The sequence below is a fragment of the Penaeus monodon genome, chromosome 2 (genome assembly GCF_015228065.2).
Source record: "Penaeus monodon isolate SGIC_2016 chromosome 2, NSTDA_Pmon_1, whole genome shotgun sequence".
NCBI lineage: Eukaryota > Metazoa > Arthropoda > Malacostraca > Decapoda > Penaeidae > Penaeus > Penaeus monodon.
Window position 1 is genome coordinate 44,977,846 of NC_051387.1, and position 13,995 is coordinate 44,991,840.

General features: G+C 39.7%; 1 protein-coding gene across 1 annotated transcript in view; it reads right to left on the reverse strand.

The window, feature by feature from the left end:
• Positions 1-320: 320 nt before the first annotated feature.
• Positions 321-13,995, reverse strand: part of LOC119578988 (factor V activator RVV-V alpha-like) — a 19,227-nt gene continuing 5,552 nt past the window's right edge. Inside the window, exons 3-8 of the mRNA XM_037926681.1 lie at positions 13,220-13,298; positions 12,523-12,661; positions 1,809-1,981; positions 1,509-1,595; positions 1,249-1,376; positions 321-559 (exon numbers count right to left, since the gene is read on the reverse strand). Of these exons, the coding sequence (XP_037782609.1) occupies positions 332-559; positions 1,249-1,376; positions 1,509-1,595; positions 1,809-1,981; positions 12,523-12,661; positions 13,220-13,298 (834 nt within the window). The 3' untranslated portion in view covers positions 321-331. The remainder of the gene's footprint in view (positions 560-1,248; positions 1,377-1,508; positions 1,596-1,808; positions 1,982-12,522; positions 12,662-13,219; positions 13,299-13,995) is intronic.

Here is a 13,995-nt window from a genome sequence, read left to right on the forward strand (position 1 = left end):
CAAGCATATGATCTAGAGTAAAACTATTATATTTTTCTTATTATCTTTTTTCTGTACCAATGTCTGAAAATATTCATAATTGATTTTCTTGTGTGTTATGTATTCACACGAAAAAATGAGGAGCATTCCCCAATTCAATCTGATTAATATTGAAATAAGATTAATTTGTGTCTTGTTGATAGAAAAGATTGCTTCCTGTAATAACAGAAGGAAGACGAAAGATATGATAAAAGCAAATGTGATCACAAGCAAATGTGATCACAATATCAGGTATACATTCCATACCATACTCAATCACATGCTTTATTATCATCTCCCTTCTTTCTCTCCATTATTGCCTTAGCAGGATGGGTACTAACGCCAAAGACAGTACAACAAACACCTGAGGCGACGGGCAGCTGGATCCAGATTTATGTTTTCCTATGATCTCTTCAATCCAAACTTTTCCTTTAAATACATTGGCGTATCCTTGAGGGAATGATTTCTGACAATCCTCGGAGCCAAAGGAAGCAATGCCCATCACCATCTTCTCGTAGATGGCTGGACCGCCCGCGTCACCCTAGGGGAGGGGGGGGATGATTAGTGTGATGATTGGGAGGGAAGTTCAGGGAGGGAGGGAGGTAGAGGGGGAGGGACAGACAGGAAGGAGAGAGGGGGGGGGGCAAAGAAATAGATAGATAGATAACCAGCCAGGGAAGTAGGGAGAGAGAGAAGAAGTGAGAGAGAGAGAGAGAGAGAGAGAGAGAGAGAGAGAGAGAGAGAGAGAGAGAGAGAGAGAGAGAGAGAGAGAGAGAGAGAGAGAGAGAAAGCGAGAGACGGTGACACAAGCACACGCTCATGAGGAAAGATGTCAATTCCCACTCCTGGTTTTACGTACTGATTTTATCCCTAGGAAACAAGTAACCTTTTGGTGTATGTAATCAACTTGCTTTGTTTTATTATCTAACACAAAAGAAAAGAATAAAAAAAATATATAGATAGATTCAAAAATAATCAGAATGGGAGAATGAGAAAAACAGGCGAGATCAGGCGGAAGGGGACAGGAGAGGGATCTGAAGAATATATATATATATATATATATATATATATATATATATATATATATATAATGTATATATATATATATATATATATATATATATATATATATATATATATATACAGAGAGAGAGAGAAAGAGAGAGAGAGAGAGAGAGAGAGAGAGAGAGAGAGAGAGAAGAATCTACAGACCAAGGAAGAGTGACTCACAGTGCAGGTGGATGTGCGACCGTTAGCTACACAGAACATATTTCGGTCCAACCATTTGTAGATATGACGGCATAAATCATATCTGGTGACATAAGTATGCGCTGCCTGGAGACTGTGAAACTTCAGACCTGCAATTAAAGTAATGGTAAGTAGAAATATATATTTATTAAAAAAAAAAAAAAAAAATGATTTTCAGATTTAGAAATAAAGGTAAACATGCATTTTTTTGGCGTCTCTTATTCACTGCCCATATTACTTACCTCCTTGTTTCTTTCCCCAACCGAGGACTAGCAAAGGCATAGATGCATATACGTCCCTATTCGGCAGCTGGGCAGGGAAAATGTATTCTGAGAAAGGAAATGAAAATTGTTCCTCTCTCTGTCTCTACCTCTCTCTCTTTAACTTGCAAGTATAGATTTTTATGACAGCGTATTCCAATGTTTTTTTTTTTTTTTACAGAAATAAATATATAAATGCGCATGGATACATAGGTACCCCCCCTACACACACACACATATTTAATCAAATCTTCACACCTACACACAGTAAAAGCAACTTACTATTAAATTTCACCCTCTCCTTCAGTTTCAAGACTGCTATGTCGCCTGAAATCCCGTCGTCGTATTTGTAATGGGGGTAAAGGAACACTTCATCGACGCCAACCTCTATCCGATGCTCTTCCTCGGCTTTCAGATTTTGGGCGCCAAGAATGACCTTATACCATGTCAGTTTCCTGTAAAAGAGAGAAGAGGGAAAAGGAAAGTTTATTATGAAGAAGAGAGAGATTATTATTGTGACGAAAAAGAAAAGGAGAAGCAAATATATGAAGGAACCTGTTATCTTGGAACAGTCACCCACAGTTGATACTTTTGCAACATCCTGCGCATATACGTTAATCAATACTTATAAGACAAACACACCCTGGTAGCATTTTCGTCTAGCAATTTGCTAATCTGAGTGCAAGTCTCGTAAAATGTAAAACCCTAGACATTCCTTTGCACACAGGGGTTAATTTGAAAGTACAATAAACAGACAGCCTCTCATTAGCTCTAAATTATTTCTGTTACCACTATTTCTTAATATTATAATCATTTTTATTATTATCATCATGAATGCTGTTGTGAAGAGATGCGGCTATTATTTGTTTTATCCTTTATTAAATTGTTTCGCCTGCAAACGATATGGATTCGATATTTTCAATATGGATTCAGTGGTCGAATCCAGGTTCGATCCTGAGCCTGGGTGTAGGGTTGTAGGCACGGGGGTCCTCACTCGACTCGACCATAGTCGTAAGGGGAGGTACTCTCCCCTCATATTTTGGGGAATTTTGTTTCTTTGTTTTTTTCTTCTTTGGGAGGGATCTATGTGCAGTGTACTTGAGCAATGTTATAATTTTGCCAGACAGGCTGCAGAACCTACTTGTGCCAAGGGTCAGGCACGGAGGCTTCTTTCATTTTATTTGAAGATAAATTGAACATCCAGATCTACGTGGCCGCTTCAAGCTTACGCCTCAAGGAATCGGTGGGAATTAAAGTTCACATGTCTTAATTTTTTAAAAGTGAACTAAAAGTGCTTGAAAGTGACTTAAAATGAACATTCATGGATTCTGGAACTTTATATTGATGTTTTTTTTTGTTTTTTTTTTTGTGAATAAACTTTTTGAATGTTCTAATTATTTGCTTGTATATCCTCAAAATTAGTAAATCCTCTATGAAACTAAAAGATCTTGGTATTTACAGTTGTTATAAGATGTATAATGTTTATGTATTATGATATTTGTGATTTTTCATAAGAACATATTTATAAAAATGAATATTTGGCAACAGTGTCTGGTAACTGTGTGGCAATACGTAGCTGGAAAATATGCAATGATTTCATTAGGGATGAGGGATGAGACAAAATGGCTTCCTGTTGCACCAAGGCCTAAGAGAGGGGATGGTGCACCCGCCCCTGGTTCATTCCATCTTGGACCAGGGAGAACTCTCCCACGTGTGTTTGCCGTGCGAGGCATCCCGTATTACCAGGAGACCGGAGTCCTGGGTTGAGCGATGCTGCATGCTGCTGCCCTGGCAGCTAGCAACACACCTCTTTGGTCCTTTATTCTGGTTAGACAGGTGGCTTGATCAAGGCCCGGTTAAGTCAATCGGCTGGTCAAATATGGCTAGGGTCAAGCAGACACTATTCAGTCAGTAGCACATAGGTCCCGCAACTGCCATCAGTACTGTAATAGTGGCTGTGTATATTTCCTCACTACCCCTGTGGCTGTAAGGGAGATTTTGAGCCCCAACTATAGCTTCCCCTCGTTGGACTCCATGGTGGTGGGGGTGAGGAAATGAAGAATTCCAATTTGTATTAGTAACACAAATTTACAAAGATCTAGCTCTCTCCCTGACGACCTACGCAATCCCCCGACCATTCCCTCTGGAAAATCACATGTCACTTTGGAACCTTTCCAGCTCCAAAAGGGCAAGAATGGGAATTGTAATGGTTCCCGGGCATCCAAACCAGGTAAGAAGGGGAAAAGTCCTCCTCAATCCACTAAGGAAATCTTACCTGGTAAATATGAAAGCATTTCGTATGGTAAGTACCTAGTAGTGAAGACCATTGATGGTGTATCAATCATGGATCTTGATATTTTTGAAGTACATCGAAAAATTGTTGAAGTATGTCAATGTGATCCTCGCATCACCCCACAGCGAGATGGTAGCCTGATAGCTGAGGTTTCGTCACCAGACAAGAGTGACCGTCTGCGTGCGATATGCGACATTGTTTGGGCTCAAGGTTCTTGTTCTCCTCACAAAACCTTCAATCAGTGAAAGGGAATTGTTTTTTCCCAAGATCTGATGAGGTATTCTGAGGAGAAACTGTTAGAGGAACTAATGTAGTGGCAGTAAAATGTTTCAAGAAGAAAGTTGATGGTTTGGAACAGTCTACACCAGCTCTTTTTTCTAACTTTTAACACATTAGTCCTTCCAGAATCGGTTAAGTTAGCATGGTACCACCTCAAGGTAAAGCCATATGTGCCCAACCCTATGCGGTGCTTCCACTGCCAGGGTTATGGGCATGGAGCCAACTCTTGCCGTTTTAAAGAAAATAGGCAACCAAGAGTATGTGTAAAGTGTGGTACAACAGAAGATGACAACTGTCCGGGCCCAATAAGCTGTTACCACTGCAAAGCTCATGAAGCTTCTTCAAAGCAATGTAAAAGGTACAAATCTGAAAAGGAAGTATTGGTAATAATGAGCAAGGAGAAAATTAGTTTTCCAGAGGCAAAACGATGTGCCCGTGTCCTGTTCTAGCCCATCCTCCTTCCCACCAACCCCTGCCCTCCAATGCTTCATACAACACACTGCCACTTCCTTTAACCCTCAGTCCCAAGTTGCAGATACTGCCTCTGGTGAGTTGTTCCACCAGAAACGGAGTAGGAGTGAGGGGTCTATTGAGGAGACTCCTCCTCCCAAAGTAAGGTCTTTGGAGTCATCATTTAAGGCTCCAGAGGCCTCAACGGTGACAGATCCAGCTGCCACCACATCCACAGGGGCCTCTGCTGCTAGGCAGAATGCCCCTGAAGTAAAGGCTCAGGTACGCCCTTTCCCGGAAAAAGAACCTGTGCAAAAGATTCCAGCTGCCACAACATCCACAGGGGCCTCCGCCGCTAGACAGAATGTCTCTGAAGCAAAGACCCAGGCAAAGAAATCCTGAACCTGTCTAAAGGAAACCTGTGGAAACTAGTTCCACAAGTAAACAACCATTAAAAAGGTACTCCCAGGATCATGGAAAGGGACAGCCTAAAGGTGTGGGGCAAACCTTGACCACAGGTGATGCCATCACTTTATGAAGAAATAATATAAAGAACTGGATACCCTAATCCAATGGAGCTGTCAGGGAATTCATGCAAATGGAAGAACCGCAACATCTGATAGTTTCATATAATCCGGTTTGTGTATGTCTACAAGAGATTATGACCAGGGAAAATTGTACCATTTCCCTGAGAGGATTCCAAGTTCAAGCCCACTATGGGACCTTTGACAATGGACCTCATGGAGGAGTAGCAGTAATGGTACGTCAAGATATTCCCTTCCAGGCCATCCACCTGCAGACAACACTGCAGGTGAAAGCTGTGAGAATAGGCTTGACACAACCTTACACTGTTGCATCCATCTACCTTCCTCCACATAATCTGAACATTAATGATTTGGAAAATCTACTTGAGCAGTTGCCACATCCATTTCTACTCTTGGGAGATTTCTATGGTCGGCATCACCTCTGGGGAAGGGCCTTGGAGTCCTTGTTCTTAAGAGTAGATGCAGTTTTACTGAACAATGACACTCCCACACATTTCCAAATTCAAACTGGGACATTCTCCAATATAGACCTATCAATAGGCTCACCTGATTCACAATTAACTTCACTTGGCAGGTCATGGAAGACTTACATGGAAGCGACCACTTTCCAATAATTTTGGAGGAGGTGAATGGTATTCCAGTCAATGGAGTGCAGAGATGGCGACTTGAACATGCAGACGGAATCTTTTTAGATCAACTGCAGTATTGCAAGGATCTGTGAATGATTTCCAATGTGTTCAAGATGCTGTTAATCACTTCACATAACGAATTCACCTTGCAGCAGAAGCATCCATTCCCAAAAGTAGCGGGCATTACCGTCGACCTCCAGTACCATGGTGGTCTGATGAATGCCAACAAGCTCTCAGAGCAAGAAAAGCTGCATTAAGGCAGTTGAAATGACGCCCCAGCATTGTAACCTTGATCAATTACAAAAAGACCTAAGCCAAGGCCAGGCATGCGCTAAAGGAGGGTAGACGGACGTCGTGGAGACAGTATGTCTCCTCAATTAACTCTGGGACCCCCTTAGCATGGGTATGGGACAAGGTGCGTAAGATCGCTGGAAAAAGCACATCCATGTCACAACCTGCTCTGAAGATAGATGGTATAATCATCACAGACAAAAAAGATGTTGCAAATGAGCTAGCTAAATCCATGGCAGAGATCTGCTCTGGAGCATCTTACATTGCTCGATTCTCCACTCTTCAGGCTGAACAGGAACAACACCCAGTGTCGTTCTTCAGTAGGATTGCAGCAGAACTTCCATATAAATTGCCATTTTTGCGCAAGGAGATGGACTCTGCTTTGCAGCTCTGCCGTAAGACTGCCCCAGGAAGTGACGATATTTCATACCAAATGATATCTCACTTACCAGAGAGCTTCCAGAAGTTCCTGTTAGACTTATTCAATAGGATCTATAGGGAGGGCACAGTGCCATCCACATGGAGAGAAGCTATTATCATTCCTGTTCCTAAACCTGGCAAAGATGCTTCCACACCAGGAAATTACGGACCAATTTCCCTCACCAGCTGCATCTGCAAGCTGATGGAGAAAATGGTAAACTTCAGGTTGACATGGCTGCTAGAAAAAGAAAACGTGTTGACCCCATATCAATATGGTTTTAGAAAATTGAGATCGACCACAGATGCACTTGTGAGGATGGAAACTGCTATACAGAATTCCTTTGCACAGCGACGTCACATGATAGCAGTCTTCTTTGACCTTGAAAAGGCCTACGATACTACTTGGAAGCATGGCATACTCATGAAGCTGTATGACATTGGTTTAAGAGGAGCATTACCTACCTTCATACAAAGCTTCCTTGCTGACAGGAAGTTTAGAGTTTGGGTAGGAAACAGTTTCTCTAACCTGGAAGATCAGCTGGAAGGGGTCCCGCAAGGGAGTGTCTTAAGTATGACCCTGTTTGCCATTGCTATAAATGACATCGTAAAGGTTGTTCCAAGTGCGGTCTTATATAATTTGTATATGGATGACTTTACACTGTACTGCTCAGGAGGAAGCTTACAGGATGTGCAAGGACACATGCAGACTGCAATAAATCAGGTTGTACAGTGGGCAACATATCATGGGTTCAAATTTTCTCCAAGCAAGACCATGGCTATACATTTCCACAAACGAGGAAAGTTCCATCCTTCCCTCTATTTAGGAGCAAACCCACTGCAGTTTGTCCAAGAGGTGAAATACATGGGTGCCTCACATCGCACAATGCGTCTACGGCTTTACCGAGTGCTTATTCATAGTAAGCTTGATTATGGATGTGAAGCTTATTCATCTGTAACTCCCACTGTTCTCGGGATGTTGGACTCAGTTCATAATGAAGCTCTCAGAATCTGTACTGGGGCTTTCAGGTCTTCACCTGTGGAATCCCTGTATGCTGAGAATGGAGAACCACTTCTTTCATTACACCGGGACTACATGAACCTGATTTACTACACAAGACTACAAAGGATTCCGGGATCTCCTACATCCAGATTGGTTTTTAACCTCCTTGAAGATAGCCGATCCTGTGGTAGGAGAATGAGGAATCTTGTGGAAGAGCTTGATTTAAGTCTCAATAAGGTTCTGGCTGTTGGAATTCCCCAATTCCCCCCTTGGACTAGTCAAGTCGAACTGGATTTGGTCGAAATTGGGAAAGGGGAGAGATCTGAAGCAGAAGTCAGAGAGAGATTTCTTCAGCACATTTCTAAGTACCAAGGATCAGATGCAATATATACAGATGGTTCGAAATCTGAAAATGGTGTGGGCTTTGCAGCAGTGAGCAGAAGGATAACTGCATCTGGCAGTCTTTCTCTAGAAGCCTCGATCTTCACTGCAGAGTTACATGCCATCCCTGCAACAGTTAAGATGACTAGAGATCTTAGGAACCATTCTGTTGGAATATATTGTGACTCTCGTAGTGTCTTGCAAGCAATCAAGAGTTTAAACTCGTCATATCCAGTAGTAAGGGAGGGTCAAGATTGGCTTGCATTGGGAATAAGCGAGCTGATCAGAAGGCCAAGGTAGCTGCCACTCAGCCTTGTGATGCTCGTTTTCCTATCCCTCACACCGACCTGAAACCCAGCATCAGTAGTTGTCTTCGCGATAAATGGAAGGAACAATGGAGGCATACCTCCACAAATAAACTGCGAGAGATTAGAGATGATCTTGGTAGTTGGGTGACCAGCATTCATCCCAACCGAAAAGTAGAAGTTGTATTAACAAGACTCATGGACCGATGATAGCTAAAAGTCAAGCACTTTGTGAAGGATGCCAAGAGCCATTAACGGTCGCACATGTAGTGGAAAGATGTGCAACATTCTCAGAACAAAGACGTATGTACTTGTCTCCCCCATATACAGTGAAAAATGTATTGGGGAAGGATTGTGACATAGAAGGTCTTAGGGAGGCTAATATTTTCAATAAAATTTAATTATGCATAATACTTATGCAATAACTTTATATACTTAGAGCATGATATTTATGCTTTGATTTTTAATATATTTATTGTTATTTGTAAGATATTTATTGATAGATTTTTAAAGTTTTAAATATTCTAATATTTCTATCTAATAAGGTGTTCGCCGCTAATGACCTTAGCTGTTGACGGCGGCGGACAATTTTAAATAATAAATAAATCAATCTTGATCAAATTAACCTTCCCTGCACGCTGGAGGAAGAATAATTTTTCGTACAGTCCGTAAGAATTTTGAAAGGGGTAAGAAGGGCGCCTAATAATATTATTATTTTCATTATTAATACTATATTATTATTATTATTACTATTATCATATCAGTACCATCGTTATTTTGTCCTGGGTAAGACAATAAACTGCACCCTGGGGTTCCCTTGAACAAGGATAGCACCCTATTAGCTCCCTATACCAGGGTTGCGGTGAAACTGTCGGCAGCAGGGCAGTGGATATCTGGTGAAAACACCTTCAGTTCTACTGATTACTGGTTTCACCAAATAATATGTCTGGCGTATTACAGTGTAACTGTTTTAAAGCAGCAGAGATAGTTCCTCCTAGTTAGTAGGAGACTGCGAGTTGAGAAGGAGCCTGTGGGATTCCACTCAACTTCTACACCAATGATTAAATACATAAATGATAAATCATACCACATCACCCGTCGCGTGGGTTATCAAGGGGCACGTTATTCAGTAGGCAACCAGGCTGACAATGTTAAATATGCATCTGGAAGACAAAGAAGATAAAGAAAACATGTCCAATTAAGAAACACATTAAAAATCGGAACGTGGAATGTAAGGAAAATGAAAGAGATGGGTAAATTACATACTGTCTGTAACGAAATGGATAGATACAACATTCAAATACTAGGAATAAGTGAGACCAATTGGAAAAGTAATGGAAGTTTCAAAACTAATGAAAACAGACAGTTTTTTTCTGGAAAAGAAGAAGGAAATTATAGTCACGGAGTTGCTATGATTCTCACGAGAAAAACTGCAAATGCACTAATTGGGTACAGCCCAATAAATGATCGCATTTTAAAAGTCAGAATACAAGCAAAACCTCATAATATTAGTATTATACAATGCTATGCACCAACCAATATTGCAAGTGATGAAGAAATGGAAAATTTTCATAACTCTCTCCAAGATACTTTAGACACAATCCCTAACAGAGATGTAAAAGTAATCATGGGAGACCTCAACGCCAAAGTAGGAAAAAATTATCTAAAAAATGACACCTGTCGAAAATTCGGCCTTGGAGATATAAATGAAAGAGGTAAAGATTTTATTGAATTCTGTAGTACAAATAATCTAGTTATAGCCAATACATTGTTCCAACACCACCCAAGACACTTGTACACGTGTTTTCACCAGACAAAAGAACACGCAACCAAATTGACTACATTGTGCTGAACCAAAAATGGAAAAGTTGCATAAAAAATGCCAAGACAAGACCTGGTGCCGACTGCAACAGTGACCACCAACTACTAACTATCGACTTTCAAATAACACTCAAAAAGATGGAGCGTCCAACACCACCTCTAAAGCTCGACTACAAACTCTTGATAACAATTACAGAATTACAGTGTCAAACAAATTTGAAATACTCAATCAATGTGAAGATGATAAAACACCAAATGAGGTGGGAAGAAGGAAAAGAATTCCTGCTGAGCGCTGCTTAAGAAACTATCGCCAAAAAGAAAAAGACAAATTCCCCCCTGGATATCTGAAAAAACACTAAGTGAAATTGAAACAAGAAGATGCTTAAAATCAAAGGGTATCATAATCCAGTTGAAAAAGTAATTTTACAAAAAAACAAATACAAAAATTCAAAGATTATTGCGACAAGATAAGGAAAAATATTTAAATGAACATTGCCAGAGTATTGAAAACTGTTCTATCAATAAGACAACTAAAGAAGTCTACCAGGGAGTACGAAACATCACACGAAAATTTAAACCTACAATGGACACTATCAAAACTGAAGATGGACTTGTTTTATGTGATGGAAAAGAAGTCAAAGATAGATGGAATCAATATTGTTCCAACCTATACATAAAGATTAAAGATCTAACAACAACATTAATCAGACTCAATGACAACGAAGATGAACCACCGCCACTGCTAGACAAAGTTATAAAAGCCATAAAAGAAGTAAAGAATAACAAGAGCCCGGAAATGGATGCAATAACAGCAGAACTAATTAAGAATGCTGGAGAAAGTGTTGAATACTTCTACAAACTCTGTACAAAAATATGGAATAAAAGAAGATGGCCAGAAGACTGGGTAAAATCAATCTTTACTCCCATACCTAAAAAAGGGGACGCACTCCAATGCAACAATAATAGGACAATTGCATTAATAAGTCACAGCAGCAAAATTTTGTTGAAAATTATTGCTGAAAGAATGAAGTTGAAGTTAAGAGAGGAAATTGCAGACGAACAAGCAGGTTTTCGCCCTGGAAAAGGTACCAGAAATCAGATTCTAAATCTGAAATTGATCATAGAGAAAAACAGAGAACATCAAAAAGACCTATACCTGTGTTTCATCGATTATGTGAAAGCTATTGATACTGTTGATCACGATATCCTCTGGAATAATATGAACGATATGAAGTTTCCAAAACACATCATCCAGCTAATAAAAGCCATGTATGACCAACAACAAGCAGCTGTGAGAACCACTTATGGGTTAACAGAATGGTTCGAAGTCAATCAAGGAGTGCGACAGGGTTGCATTCTGTCTCCGCACCTCTTTAACATATATTCTAAAACAATTATGAGAGGTGCTCTAGAGAATTTTGAAGGAACTGTAGATATTGGAGGATAAAAAATATCAAATCTAAGGTACAACGATGATATAGATTTGATTGCCAGCAGTATCACTGAATTACAACAACTACTAGATAAAGCTAGAGAAGCAAGCGAAAAGGCTGGCTTGTTTCTTAATGCCAAGAAAAGTAATGTCATAAAGATTCAAAGATAACCGGCAATGAACAATGATGAACATGTTACAATCAATGGAATGATTGTGGAAAATGTGAAAGAGTTCACTTATCTTGGAGCTGTTTTAACTAATACATATGATGATTCACCGGAGATAAAAAGAAGAATTGCCATTGCCAAAAACGCCACAATTGCTCTCAATAACATCTGGAAAGACCGAAGCATTACCTTATGGACAAAGCTGAGTTTATTGAACTCATTAGTTTTCCCAGTTGCATCATATGGTTCTGAGTGTTGGGTGCCGAAGTAGATAGACAAGAAAAAGATCAATAGTTTTGAAATGTGGTGTTACAGATGAGTACTGCGTATTAGCTGGACAGAGAAGAAGACGAATGATGAAGTGCTGAGAAAACTAAATTGTAAAGACCGGCTGTTGGACATCTTGAACAAAAGGAAATTAAAGTTTATTGGTCATGTGATGAGAAGTAAAAGTATTGAGAATAACTTGCTGACAGGGATGGTGATAGGAAACAGAGGAAGAGGCAAACCAAAGATAAGACTGAGCGACAACATCAAAGATATTTGCAGGCTGTCGATGGTACAAGTGGAAAGAAAAGCGTAAGATCGAGTTTAGTGGCGAAGGATGGTGGAGAGGTCCACGGCTGCTCAAACATGAGCATACCGTTATTGATGATGATGACCATCCTTATTAGTACTATGATTATTATTGTCACCGCTATTATTAATATCACCATTATCGTCATCATTATCATTATCGTCACTATCATTAATATCCCCATTATCATAATGATTATTATCACCACTATTATTAACATCACCATTATCATCATGACTATTGTTATAATCACTATTATCAATATCACCATTATCATCATCATTATTATTATCGTCACTCTTATCAATATCACCATTATTATTATAATTATTATCGCCACTATTATCAACATCACCGTTATCATTATCATTGTTATAGCTATCTTCATTTATCATCATCTCACCTGTCCACGCAATGAGCAGCAGTCAACACAAACTCGTCAGTTATGAGGACGGCGGTGCAGTAGTATTCGAAAGCGCGCTTAAGGACACCTACGAACCCGTATTGATAGATTTTGGCGTCATACCCACCGACGATGCGCTCTGGGAGAAGGAAGAGGTTCAAATGGCGTTATTTTGAGTAAGTTTGTGTGTGTGTGTGTGTTTGACTGTATGTGTGTGTGTGACTGTGTGAGTGGGTGTGGTTAGCATGCCGTGAGAATGTCAACCGTTTTAAGAGCAATTTCTTCTTTCTGAACACTTTTATGCATTTCATACCGATATATTTCATTGTAGTAAGAAAAATCTCGATACCATGAATAACAACAAATATAATGATCGTTATCATGACAAAGCGTGCGCACGTGTGTGTGCGTGCGTGCGTGTGTGGTTTGTGCGTTTGTGCGTTTGTGGTTTGTGTGTGTGTGTGTGTGTGTGTGTGTGTGTGTGTGTGTGTGTGTGTGTGCGTGCGTGTGCGTGTGCGTGTGTATGTATGTATGTATGTATGTGTGTGTGTGTGTTTTATGTATGTGTGTATGTGTGTGTGTGTGTGTGTGATGTGGGAATGTTTTGTGTGTGTGTGTGTGTGTTGTGTGTGTGTGTGTGTGTGTGTGTGTGTGTGTGTGTGTGTGTGTGTGTGTGTGTGTGTGTGTCGAAACTAACCTTGAGGCGCCGGAGGAGACCCTTCAGGAATGACTGTGAAAAGGGAATTCCAGTCCGAAATGTTTGTCATGGTCTTCTCCTGGAAAATAAATGAACTCATAACATTACAAGGAACTGCACTCATGTCACGTAACCTATGATATAATGCTGTAAAAAAAGAAGATCCACAGTTGAAATGTTTTAAGGACAAGGTGATGGTTAGCCTTACCTCTTGCCTTTAGAATGGTGCATTCCTTTTTTTTTTTTTTTTGGTTTTAAAAATGTAATTTAGAAGTTATAATAACGTAAGCTTAAGAGAATAAAGTTAATACTGAACATTAAGGTTATGTTTTCGTCCCCTACTATTCATTTCTCTATTCAATCAATGTTTTTTCTTATTCTGTCATATATTCTATTCATTTATTATCACTTCGTCTATTTTATTATTTTTAGAACTGGGGCTGATCAGCTTTGGCATCCCAAAGAAATCTCCTACAAAAGAAACGGCTTTTTAACTAATTGCGTCATTCTCATTCTACTTGAGTCATTTCTTTGATACTATCTAAGAATTTTATTTAAAATAAAAGATATTTTGAGATACAGAAAGTCTGTTTAGAGGATAATCGAGGATGGAAAATATTAGAACCCCCAAAGTTCTGACATTTGATGGGAAATCCACTCAAATTTCTAATATTCCATAAAAAACAATCACAATCTCTAACATTCTACGAGGAACCTACTCAAACTTTCTAACATTCTAACCAATTGAAATTTCTCTAAGCGAAAGCCACTGAAAA